Source organism: Haemorhous mexicanus, chromosome 1, assembly GCF_027477595.1.
Source record: "Haemorhous mexicanus isolate bHaeMex1 chromosome 1, bHaeMex1.pri, whole genome shotgun sequence".
In the NCBI taxonomy this organism is placed as follows: Eukaryota; Metazoa; Chordata; class Aves; order Passeriformes; family Fringillidae; genus Haemorhous; species Haemorhous mexicanus.
In genome coordinates, this window is record NC_082341.1 from 122,250,869 (window position 1) to 122,263,415 (window position 12,547).

The 12,547-nt window shown below is 38.0% G+C and overlaps 1 protein-coding gene across 2 annotated transcripts in view; it reads left to right on the plus strand.

Moving 5' to 3' along the window:
* Positions 1–12,547, plus strand: part of NKAIN3 (sodium/potassium transporting ATPase interacting 3) — a 330,136-nt gene that overhangs the window by 241,600 nt on the left and 75,989 nt on the right. For both annotated transcript variants that reach the window (XM_059855788.1, XM_059855701.1), the window contains exon 4: positions 591–788. In XM_059855788.1, the coding sequence (XP_059711771.1) occupies positions 591–788 (198 nt within the window). The remainder of the gene's footprint in view (positions 1–590; positions 789–12,547) is intronic.

Sequence of the window (12,547 nt, forward strand, 5' to 3'; positions counted from 1 at the left end):
ATATCTGATCTGGAAGATGATTTGAGTGAAGAGAACTTACTGGTTTTATTTTAAACTCAGATCAGTTCACCAATGGAGGTCCCTTCTCTAAGCTGTGAACTTCGTAATCTGGATGAGAGGCAGAGGAAAGAAAAGAGAGCAGGGTGCTTGGCATCAGACATTTGAATCTGGAAATGGAAATCATCAAAGATGATGTAAATTTCATTTAGGTTGTCTCCAGTACCATGGGGTAAAACTGGTTCTATTGTCTGTTGGAAAAAAAAAAAGAGTCCTTAAGTGACATTCTAATAGAGTAATGTTAAAATTGCTTTTCAGGCAGTAAGTCCAAGGGAACATGTGTTTGTACAGTACCTGTAGGATGGTTCTTATGCCAGGCAGAAGTTCCTGTGCACAACTGCAAAATAATCAACTAATATTTGCCATTTCCTCTCTACTTTAACATTCTTAACTTTCATGCTAGAATTACGGGGGTGACGATTAAGGATAATTTCCTCATTGCCCTTATAATAGAGAAGTTCTTTTATTTCCCCTTTCTTTACCTGAAAAACGGAAAGTTGAATGTGTTCACACTTTTCCCCTCCCTCTCCTAGGAAACGGATCTCATGACCTTTAACATCTCCATGCACCGCTCCTGGTGGCGGGAGCACGGGCCCGGCTGCATACGAAGGGTGGTGCGTCCTTCTTCCCCTGGCATCCTAGAGGATTACTCCTACGTCTCCGTGACAGGCTGCATCATTGATTTCCAGTACCTGGAGGTCATTCACAGCGCTATCCAAATACTCCTCTCCGTAAGTTCCCGGTTCTTCTCCTACTGGGATTCCATTAGTCCTTTCATACATGGCCTGCTCTTGTTGCATGTCCTGGAAAGGGGGTGTAGGCGGTGGTGAATGGCCACAGAGATTTTTAATTGTGTTTTGAATTAGCGAATTAAATACACATTATTAAAATGTGCACTGTTATTTTCTTTCCTTGTATCTCTTCAAGCTCTGTACAGGCCTAGTACACATTCTGGCCACAGCTGAGACAGGTGGAAATTAACTTGAGTGCTTGGCTCTCATTTATTGAGATGCAGAGCCAAGCAAAGCAGATTTGCCCAAAATTAATTTGCTAAACCTTTCTGTAGTTCACAATCAATGACGCCGTTTATTCAGCCCTGATTGTAAATGTATTTTACATGATACGTAGGTAAGTTTCTTCCCAGACTCAGCTATGGATTAATCCTTGAAAAAGGTCAGAAAAATATTAGGAATTAAAGTATGTGTTCCTATTTAGTCATGTTATTTTTTTCTCTCCTTGAACTCTGAATTATCAGAACACTCTACCTCAATTGTCCAGATTTGTTGCCACACCAGTCAAAAAACGCAATTACAAGAATTCGTATAAAAGCCTACAGTGCAGGAAAGTGCTGGGACTCAATGAGTTGACTTGGGAGCAACAACCTAGTCTTGGCCACAGTTTTTCCTCTTGGCTGCTTCTGCTTGTGATTAACAGGTTGTTTGGCATGAGCTGTGTGTGATCTCTTAGAAGTGGTAGCTCTTTCTCTTCATAGCTGTGCATAGCACAGTGCAACTGGCTGCACATGGGATTGATGACCCCAGATATCCAGACCTGTTTTGAGACCATAAATGCTCCTGGCTCATGGTCATAACCATGGCCACCAGGGCTTGTTAGACAGTGGGAGAAGAGGTGCAGTCTGCAGTCCACACCTGCTAAACAGGTGAGCTACCCGGTCTGAGCAGCCAGAAGGGATGCATATTTATGGTCTGTTCTGTATTTCAAGCTGTTTTACTAACAATCTGGTTTATACTACCACTTGCAAAGTGAAAGGCATCTGTGGAATAAATCTCACTAGTTAATTTAAAATTATTTTTTAAATTATTTTTAAATACAGCTGGTTGTTGATCACAGGAAGTTTCTTGTGCACTTATCAGTGCAGTACGGTTCTTTCAAATGGCAGGAATAGAAATATTTATATTAGAATATTAGAATAAACACAATTAATATATAAAAACTAAAAAATATTAAATTTAAAAATACAGAAACTCTGTAATAATTATAAATTGAAAGATGTAACTGGCCTTCCCTTTCTAAAGAATTGACTGATTGCTGTGCTGGATTAAATAAAAATTCAAAATTTTAATTAAATTGAAAATTTAAAATGTGCCAGGAACCTCTAAGGCATGATTGTGAACTAGTTTCCTGTTTCAGACAGTGCTTTGATTAATATAAACAATGCTAAAATTAAAATATTTTATGAAAAGTAAGGTTTCCCTCCAGTTTTACTATCTCACTACACCATCCGTGACATGTTATGATAACAATCTGTACTTCAGTTTCCATTCTGAATTGTAATTTAGGCTTGTTTAATGTACCGTGCCACAATACAGAAGTCACCACCTGGATTATCAAATAATTTGCAGTTTTCTTCTATTTTCTGACTACTACTGGCTTAAGGAAGTTCCCATCCATTTTGGATGCATAACTTCTTCTCCTAATTGGAGTACCAATTTCGATTGTTAGTTAAAAGGTCATTTAGGTTGTCTTTTCAAGGGACTGGGGAACTGTATGTAGATCATGAGATCATTCTTTTTACCTTTTCCTGGTAGCTAGACTCAAAAGCAGACTATTCCTTTTTGGACCTTACAACCTACTAAATTTTCAAAACATTTTTATGTAGCAATAGGAGTGTAACAAACCATTTTACAGTGTAAAAAAAGCTCATTGGCATAACAAATCATTTTATCATGCTAAGCTTTGTCCAAATGACTGGGAATGCAAGCATTTCCGTTTGGTAGGGAGTTAGAGCCTCTGAAAGAAGAAACACCTCTGAGGAGTAAGTGCTGGATACCTGTCAAGATGTATAACTCACTAGCAGCCTTTATGAAAGGTGACTTTTTATTTTTATTTTTTTAACTGGTATAAAGAGTTTTATATGCAGAGAATGCTGCAGCTGCAACTACATTAAACCTCACTTCAGGAAATAGGCTTAACAGCTATTTATTTAATTTTAACCCAGTGAAGCTATTTTTATATCTGCTTTATAGTTGTTTCTATAAATATACTTTTATTAGTAAAACAGTAACTTTGTATCTCATCTGGATTCTGCATGCCTATTTAAGTGATTGGTAGTTGAAGATGTTTAACATTTCTTTAAATTGAGGGAGAATCAAGAGAAGTATGAGAGAATGGGATGCAATTAATAGTAAAGAATAATTACAGTTAAATTTTGTGTTTAAAATCTATATTTATTTGATGTAGGGCATAATATATATTATTTTGATAAATAAATTCTTCTGCACAACACCTTTAAAATGCAAGGCAGATCATCATTACAGAAACCTCAATTTTCAGGGAACAAATTAATAATACAGTCAAAATGGTAACAGCTTAGCATCTTTGAGAAAGACACTTCATGCAATTTTTTTTGTTATTTGAAAATAGATAATGCACACTGAGAGTATTAAGTGCCAGGTACACACTGGCTTTAATAGCCTGAATATTAAAAAGTTCTCCAAGTTATTGCAGAGAGATTTGCATTAGACCCAGAGCCTAATATGACATTAACCCAGTGCAGCTCGAAGCCCCAAGCCAGGGTTCACTGTGCTAACTCTGGAATTAGCAGCCACATGACTTGATCAGTGCTGAAGAAGCAAAATTAATAAATTTTGGCAGAGCAATGGGCTGACACAACTACTTGCTTCTGGGCCAGGACATGTTATTTTCATTCACTGCTGCATTGGACAAGGTGAAGTTACCTTTCCTTCCATTCTCATCAAGGTTTAGTAGGATAACCTAAAATCTAGACCACTGAAGGATGGGGGATGCAAAGTGAAAACCCTAAGCCTAAAAACATGCAAAACATGCAAGCTCTTTGGCATGTTGGTGCAAATTCAGGATACTTTGAAGGAAGCTTCTGGTTTACTTTGTTGATGTGCATCTGTTGCCTCTCATGAGTGTCAATTATTGTAACCCTCAGGCTGCCTGCTGGACCTACAGAGGAGGAATAGCCACAAAAAACCCCAAATCCTCTCTTGCAGAGTCATGTATAAATTCAAACAAAGATGTAATATAGGGAGATGAACAATACTGAAATTTTTCCATAGTGAAGTAAAAAGCAGTGGCATATCTGCCTAAGGTAAAATCGTCAGTGGCATATAGCTTATCACATACACTGCCAAGCACTAAACATACATTAAAATAGAAAAATACATTACTTTCTACAGAATATGATGAAGTTGTAATATCAGAAACATAAGAAAAAGCACTCCTGGTAGCCAAATTTGGAATGGGATCCTGTGAGCAGAGTCATCATCTGCTAAAGTGTATGTCCCAAAAAGATGCCTTCCTCGTGCTTCTTTCAACTCATGAATTTATAAATGTTGAATGCTTTCCTTAAGAGGCAATGGGATTCTAAAACAGCTTCTAGCAGTGTCTGAATGCTCAGTAAAATGTCTATCACTAGTAGAAAAATTGCAACCTCTGTATCAAAAAATCACACAGAAGGGTTGAGGTGGGAAGGGACCTCTGGAGGTCATCTGATCCAACCCCCCTGACCCTTAGCTGGGTGCCCCTAGAGCAGCCTCCCCAGGACTGTGTCCAAACAGCTTCTGAATATCTCCAAGGAGAGAGACTCCACAATCTCCCTGAGCAACCTTTGCCTTGGCTTGATAACCCTCACACTGAAAAAGTGTTTTCTGGTGTTCAGAGGGAACATCCTGTGTTTCAGTTTGTACCCACTGTCCCTGGTCCTGGCGCTGGGAACAACTGAGAAGAGTCTCATCCTCATTACCCCCTCCATTCAAGACCTGGACCCAGGGCTGCAGGTGAGGTCTCAGCAGTGCTGAGCAGAGGGGCAGGATCACCTCCCTTCATCTGCTGGCAGAAGTCTGCCCTATGCAGCCCAAGCTCTTGCTTCATTTTCTATAAAAATGGTCACTACCTGCACAAAAGATTCATAATTATTGATATAAATTGATGCTAAACACTTTTAAAAATCTACTTGTTAGTATTCTTGGACTTGTCATCCATATGTTTTCAGGGTTATCCTGATTTAAGTAACCAGGTATGATGATTTCAAATATTTTGAGGTTATTTTTACTACTACTATTATTATTAAGAAGAATAAGAATAAGAATAAATCATTTGTGTCATTGCATCCTCTTGTTTGTAAGGACTCTATTCCTCTTACTTTTTCCTCACAGTTCTCTGATGTTCTTAATCTCTGTTCTTCTCTCCAGTTCACACAAGCATCACATCCATAGGGAAATGATAAGCAAGGATCTGACTTAATTTCTGAATATCTGTCACCAGTCAGTGCCTCATACTGACTCCATGCAATTGTCTTGCTTTGTGAATTATTTCTGCCCTGCTGTCTTCAAAGAATCTGCCAAATGTTGATTGTTTGACTTAAGAATTAGAACATTTGGTAGACCTAAGTGCTTTCTTTTTTTTTCATCATCAGAGAAAAATAAAATTTAATTTAAAAAGATATTTAGCACAACAGACATTAAAATGGAGGTTATGAGTCCTGTGTAAATAATTAATCATGGGAAACACTGTAACTACTGAGCTATAGAGACTATGATCATGGTCAATGCTGGAGTGGCTTAATGTATTTCAGGTCATTGACCAAGATTTTACTACTGACCCATAAATTTGAATGCTTTTTGGGTTGATTTGGATGGCTTTTCCTCTATCCCTGATGTTTAGATGATCTTTTCTATGCCATTGGGAAAGCTCCAGGAATTACTCCAAAAGTGGTTGCAAAGCAGCTTTTGCCCTTGCCTTCAGTCAGCCAGAGCTGCCTTTTGGTTCATATTCATTAAAATATAACAAAAGGTTTGATGATATCAATATATAATGTGGCTCCTCTGGGGCATTTTCCCATTAGTTATGGCCCTGCTATTTTTATAATTGGACAGAAAAGAATGCAAGGAAGAATATAATGTATGGTGTTCCCCAAAGAAAATCCCTGTAGGGACTGACACCAGTGCTCAGACAGGTTCCTTGCTCTCATTCCATTTCCTTGAGTGACATGTGATTGATTCAGAAAGCCAGTCAATATTCACATGTGATAAAAAAGAATGGGATAATTTCGAGTTAAGAGCTACAGGAATTACATGAGTAAAATATAGTTGCCCTCAAGGTATTACATATTTTCTTTAATTTTAGTTTGCACCCTTTCCACATTTTTCATTTAGAAAACAGTTGTTCTTCTTTTTCATAATAAACAATTGCAAGGTAATGTGGAAATTAACTTTTTTCATTCTCTGCAGAGCTGAACTTCAGCATTTCTTCAGAAAAGGGTATGAAAGATATGCCTGTTCTTCATCACAACCATCATCATAATCATCATCATTGTCACAACAACAATAAACCCAAAAATAGCCAGGAGCACTTGTCTCTTGGCCATGTGAATAGACAGTTATGGTGAGCTGTTGGCTTCTCACAGATTTATTAGTAAGTTTAGTGAGATCCCCAGATTATCTAAAATCAGAATAGTTTTGTCAGCCTGGGCAATATTACAGAGGCATTGTCAATCTCTGAAACAGACTGCAAAGAGGCTGCAGAGGCTTGTCCAAATTTGAATTTACCTCCAATGCTTTGTTGTAGTTGTGTCATTGTGTTTGTATCACAATCTATGCCTTGTGTAATTCTTCCACTGTTTGTGATATTCGTTCAGGGATACATGCAGCCCATTTCACCTTTGCCATTAACAAGCCTTCAATGTTATAAATGTATAACCAAGAGAAAGAAAAATAGTGAGAGACTGTATCTGCACTAATATTCTAGAAAAGCCTTTATCCTTTCTTGCTAAATTTAGTTAGACATCATTATTCATGGTAGTGTGTAGATAGTAAAATACACAAGAATATTTGTGTAATTATCAGTCTGGGTTAATAAAACTGCTATGTGAGATAGGATCAAGATAAATCTGGTTTTTTTCATCTGAGTTGTCAATCCAGAGATGTCTGCTTTTTCAAGCAGCTCATTTGAAAGGAACTGAAAACCATAATATTATAGCTACTTGCATTTTCATTGATTAACTATTATGATAAAGATTTGTCAAAAAATCTTGGTCAACTTCTGCACCAGAGCTAACTGAGACTGAGGGAATAGCACACAACAGTTCAAGCATTAGAAATATAGAGGTGCCCTCACCTTGACAGTGAATCTACATGGGAACTTAATTGTTCTCCATATTTTCTAGTACTTGTTATAGAGTTGTTTGCCATTTTACACAACACCAAAAATTACTGTGCCAGTTTCTGAATTGTCAAAAATGTTAGTGAAATTCTGTGGAGAAATTCTGAAATACTTTTATTTACACAAAAGTATTTATAGTAAAATAAAACACTATTGTTTATTTTAATTTTTATGGAGCTCATTAATGTTTCAGTGCAAATGATGCAGAAGAACTGAAAGTAAATGGGAGATTTGGGAAATAGTTGGTTACCCCCCTTCAACCTTTGCCCATAATTGCCACACCCATGGCAGAAACATTGCCATAGACTAAATGTCTGCAACTTAGTTACTGCACTTCTCAGCTAGATGCCTTTATTTTGATTAGTTTCCATCACTGAACTTGATTTCTGAAGTTAACCTGAACTAGCACTGAGCAGGGAACTGGAGCATCACAGTGCACAGTAAACATGGTGATCACTGATTCCAATGCAGGGGAGTTCCTCTGCAAATAAGCAGGAGAAAGAGATAAAGACAGGTTAAAGTGCCTCAGCAAACTTGTGTGCCTACATGCTGTCTTTAGAGCTGAGCAGAATGCTGAATGTTGCACGAGGCATTTGGAAATTGTAAGAGCATAAAGTGTAACCGAGATTGCCAATCTAAACCTTTTTTTAGAGAACACGTAAATCAAACCATTTTCATTAAGAAAAGTGAAAGCAGTATTTGCTTTGAACTTTAGGGATATTTTCTTGACTATATCATTGGAAGCCTTTAACTCTTTGTTGAGCTACTGGGACACCAAAGATCCTGGAAATTCTGAAGGCCAGAGCACATTGTTTCCTAACATATTTGTCTTCATGCCTCTCAGGACACTCACAGGCTTTCAGCTGCCTGTGGGAACCAGTGCATGATAGTTTACTTGGAAGGTGGAATAAAATTTGTACCTTTCTGCCAAGCTGCAATTCAGTGCAAAGAGCTTTGCTGCATCAGGTTTGCTCCAGCTGTGAAGTTGATAAACCAACCAAGGAAATTATCTTCTTCTCTGGGCTAGGAGTTCACGTGGTGATTGACTGCTCTGGATAGGCTTGACTTTACTGGATTTTTGGTTTGGTTTGGTTGTGTTGTTATGCTTTTTTAATTTCTGAAGAACACAGTTATCTAACAGATTTTTACATGCAGATATGATTTGAAGTAAAGTTTTTTTGCTATTTTACTTATTCCTTAGCCTGCACATATAGTGTAAAAGACACAGGCAAGCCAGAGGTGAGCCTCCCACTGCAATCTCACTCAGCCTAACAGCAATAAATGTGTGCTCACTCCTGCTCAGCAGCATGATTCTTTCTGCATATTGTAGTTGATACCTATGTGCCCAGACTTTCTTATATGGGGGAAAAATATCCACTGATTAAAACCCATCTCTGTGTGAGCTTCCACTGACAGGACATTTTTCTTTTAATCATGTGCTAAATCCACAGCCTGGCTCTTCCACTGAAATTTGTTGCCTGAATGTGACTGGACTGCAGAAAGAATTCTTTTCTCTCAAATGCAGTCTCCAGTGATTTGCAATGCTCTCTGTTTTTTCCTAGGGAAATAAGAGATGCCAGGGGAAGGATTTCACTAAACAAGCAGTGAAGCAACCCATACTCCTCAAGATTTGAGGAAATTATTTGATTTTCACTGAGGAAGGAAGTCAGGGCGCATATGCAATCATGGAGCTACGTGCTCTCTGTGCTTGTTTTCCATTGGAGCCACCCACAGAAGTGATTTTTTTTTTCTGAGAGGAGCTGCTGAGAGCTCCTCTCTGTAATCCCACTTCTGTCTGCTGCCCTACAGTATCTAGCAGCGTGTGATAACATTTAGCCGACATTGAACCCACCACATTAATTGGTGTATTTGCCAGGAAATCTCACATTGGCAAACCAAAACCACTACACTCTCAGAACTACACATAGAAAGACAGATGAGGTTTTCTAGGAAAATAGATTTTGATACAGGAAGATTGCAGTGCAGAGTAAGTTTTAAATGCCCTGTGCTCTGCAAATGTTGACTTCATAGCTTTTGTAGCTACGTCTTTTTGCCCAAACTCTGTAATAAATCTGCTCATCTTGTGACCATTCTTTGTTTGCTATCTAGTATTATGGAAACTGTTAAAAATGTAACTGTTTCCCTTTTATTCTTCAAAGCAGAGCAGGGAATCCCACCAGAAGTGTGAGGTCTAGCTCAGGATGTGCTTTCCCGTGTTGAACCCATGTTGGTGACACATTTGACTACAGGGCATGGTGGACTTGTTAAGGAACTGTTCCATCCTTTGCCATAAATACTTATCTCCTCTCAGCTCTCCTGTGGAAGGTGCTGGGCATGGAAAGAGCCCAGTTCATGCAAAATCCTTGGACACATCGTGTAGGGAAAGGCACTGAGCTGCAGTAGTGATGCAGGCGTAGTTCTTCTGCTGCTTCTGAGCCTGCCAAAAGAGATGGCTGGCACAACACTCCTCATTCACAGATTAGGTGTGTGAACAGCTCCATGGGGGAGGAAAGAAAGTGGGAGGGGTTATAGACAAGGTACCAAGGAGCAGAGTTTGGGTACCACTGCAATATACCAAGAGAGACTAACAAAAAGTTTGTACATGAGTGCAGTCAAGATGCACGTTGATAAAAACCTAAGAAATGATGCTTTACAATATTACAGTAGTAAGATGCATAGAGTTACCTGGTGAATTTGCCTTTTTTAATTTCAAACTTTTCAGTGGCTGTCTAACTTGCCCAAGTTAGACACTTTTAATGCACTTTTATAGAACAAAAGAAGCAAGACTTGCCATTGAGAGAAAAGCAACAAACACATGAGAAGGACAGGTTGTGTGAGGGTATGTCCAGGAATAAGTAACTATAAGGATTTTTTTGTACTCTGGAAGTTCAGAATAGGTAGACACTGAGTGAAATGAATGCATGAGGTGTTTCTTTGCTGTGTTTTGTTTATGAGTTAAATAGGTAAGATTTTTAGAAGTCTTGAAAGGGAGACTGATGTCAATTACTTTCAGTATGTAAGTTTTTATGTGATGTCAGTAACTATTGCTAAAGGACAGAATCATGTTAAAGTAGAAGTCTGAGAAGCAAATTTCATTTCTTTTCACCCATGCAGAAGGCTTAAGTTGAAACAATCGTCCCCAGGGAAGGATAAGAATGATGAATAATGGTGTTGTTCCATAATGCTGATGTTAGTCTAAAAGTGATAATTGAATAAATCAGGTGTGGTGAAAGACATCTGCTGGATCTGTCTGAATCTACAATATAAGTAAAGATTTTTCAAGAAATCATTCTTAGTGATGTGAAACTTTCTAGCGTAACTTTCCATTACCTCCTATGTAAATTAATGCTATGTAGATTAATTGATAATCATTGTGAATGACAGTAAAAAGTGATAGGTAATTAAACAGCCTATTAAAAGAACATGATAATTTCCATTTCTTCATATGAGTTATTTAATTTATTTTTGTCTCGTTACTTAACTTATAATGTACCTGATATCTTCACACACATACATGCATAATATAAAAATATTATATTTTAATAGTAAATTAAAATATAAAGATCAACACAGAAAACTAAAGTTACATCCTGGTCGATTATACCAGACACCAGCTTGAGTGTTTATTCAAGTAATATGCTGATTCCCAGAGTCTGGGTTCTTCAGGAGTTTTTAAGAGTGAAGTCTTGTGGTTGTGTGAAATATCCTCATCATTGCCTTGAGGTTTTTCTTACAAAGTTCATCTTCTTGGTATCTCTTACCACTAATGGTCAGGGATTGCCAAGTTCCCCTCTCTGGATACTGATTTTTACCTTGGCAAGCAGGAGTGAACTGGAAAGACCCAAGTGTTTCATTATTACTTATTCTCCCTTTCCTCTTCCTGGGACTATGAGTCTACCAGTAACCTCATATAAAGATGTGCTCCCCAAACCAGCCCAAAGAGAAGCTGAGTTTAGAACACAACTGGACTGCAAGCTTTGCACTTCCTTTACTTCTCCACTTCATTTTCTTATTTTCTTTACCACTTTTGCAGTGAGATCTGGCTTAACTATGAAGAGAGACATATTTTCCTTCCCTGACATGGCTCTGTCATTGCTTTAGGCAGCTGAAATCAATTTGCTACATGTTTTGTTATGGATACAAATGACCAAGAGTGGGAGTGAGTTACAGAAATCCATGCTGTGCTGGGATTACCCACTACCGATCTCACACATAAGAGGCTATGCTAGAAGGTGCAGTTGCAATTTTTTTGCCTCGGGTGCTGATTTCTCTCTTCTTTTGCATGTGCTTATTTTTGGAGGGCACCTAGCTCCCTCTGACCTGCCATAAGCAGGGAGGGGCACCTACCAAGTTCAGCACACATTCTAACTTCCCCTTTTTTGTGGAATGCAGTGAGTTTGCTGCCTGTGTTAGCAGAAGGTGAGCCATCAATGTCATTCTTGACCAAAAACCGAACTGTAAAAGAAAAGAAAACTATCTGTGCTGCATTTGTTATTTTTAGGGCATGCTCATTTGTGGGCTCAAACTGCAGCCTCATTTAAACACACTTCAGTCTTCAAAAATCATTCTTGTTATCTGGGCTGTCTTGCTCACTGGTCATGTGGACTGTATCAGCCTCATGCTACCAAGCTTTAACAAGTGGTACAATTTATCAATAGATAATCTGGGACAGGTCCTTAAAAGCAGAAAGTTTAATAAACATAATTTAAAAAATTAGTGATTATCTTGAGAAATATTCCTATTATAAGATTTTTTTTGCCTTAGCTTTTTTATTTTCTTGTGCAAATCCTACATAGTGATGTAAAGATGATACTTTAATCAGGGCTTGTTATACCAGAGTTTGTCTGCTTTTTTTAGCCATGGAATTTTTTTCTAATGAAAGCTAGAATATTAATATAAAATTGTATTGATATGGTACAGTGTGCAATTATATTAATATTATCATATGATATATCATTAACAATAGTACTACTAATACTTTCCCTAATCTTATCTAATTACAATATGCTTGAAGTCATTAGATACCAAGGAAAAAAGCACAAAAGACTTCAGAATATTTTTAATCTCCACATCTTTCCGCTGGCAGCTAAAATGTATAATGAAAGTCCTAGAAAGAACATTTTGCCATTCCCCTCCAATGCTCTGCTTTCTCCATCAGTCATACATATATTAGCAGGATATCTTCATGCTGACAACACACTCGGTGTGCATTGCAGAGTTTCTGTAGCCCTGTCTGGACTGATGAACCCAACAGGGCCGGAAATTGAGTTGGAGCATCACCCTCTGTTTTTCTCATTGTGTGTGCATATTACTGTCGTGTTTTTCATAGGGTCATAGAGTC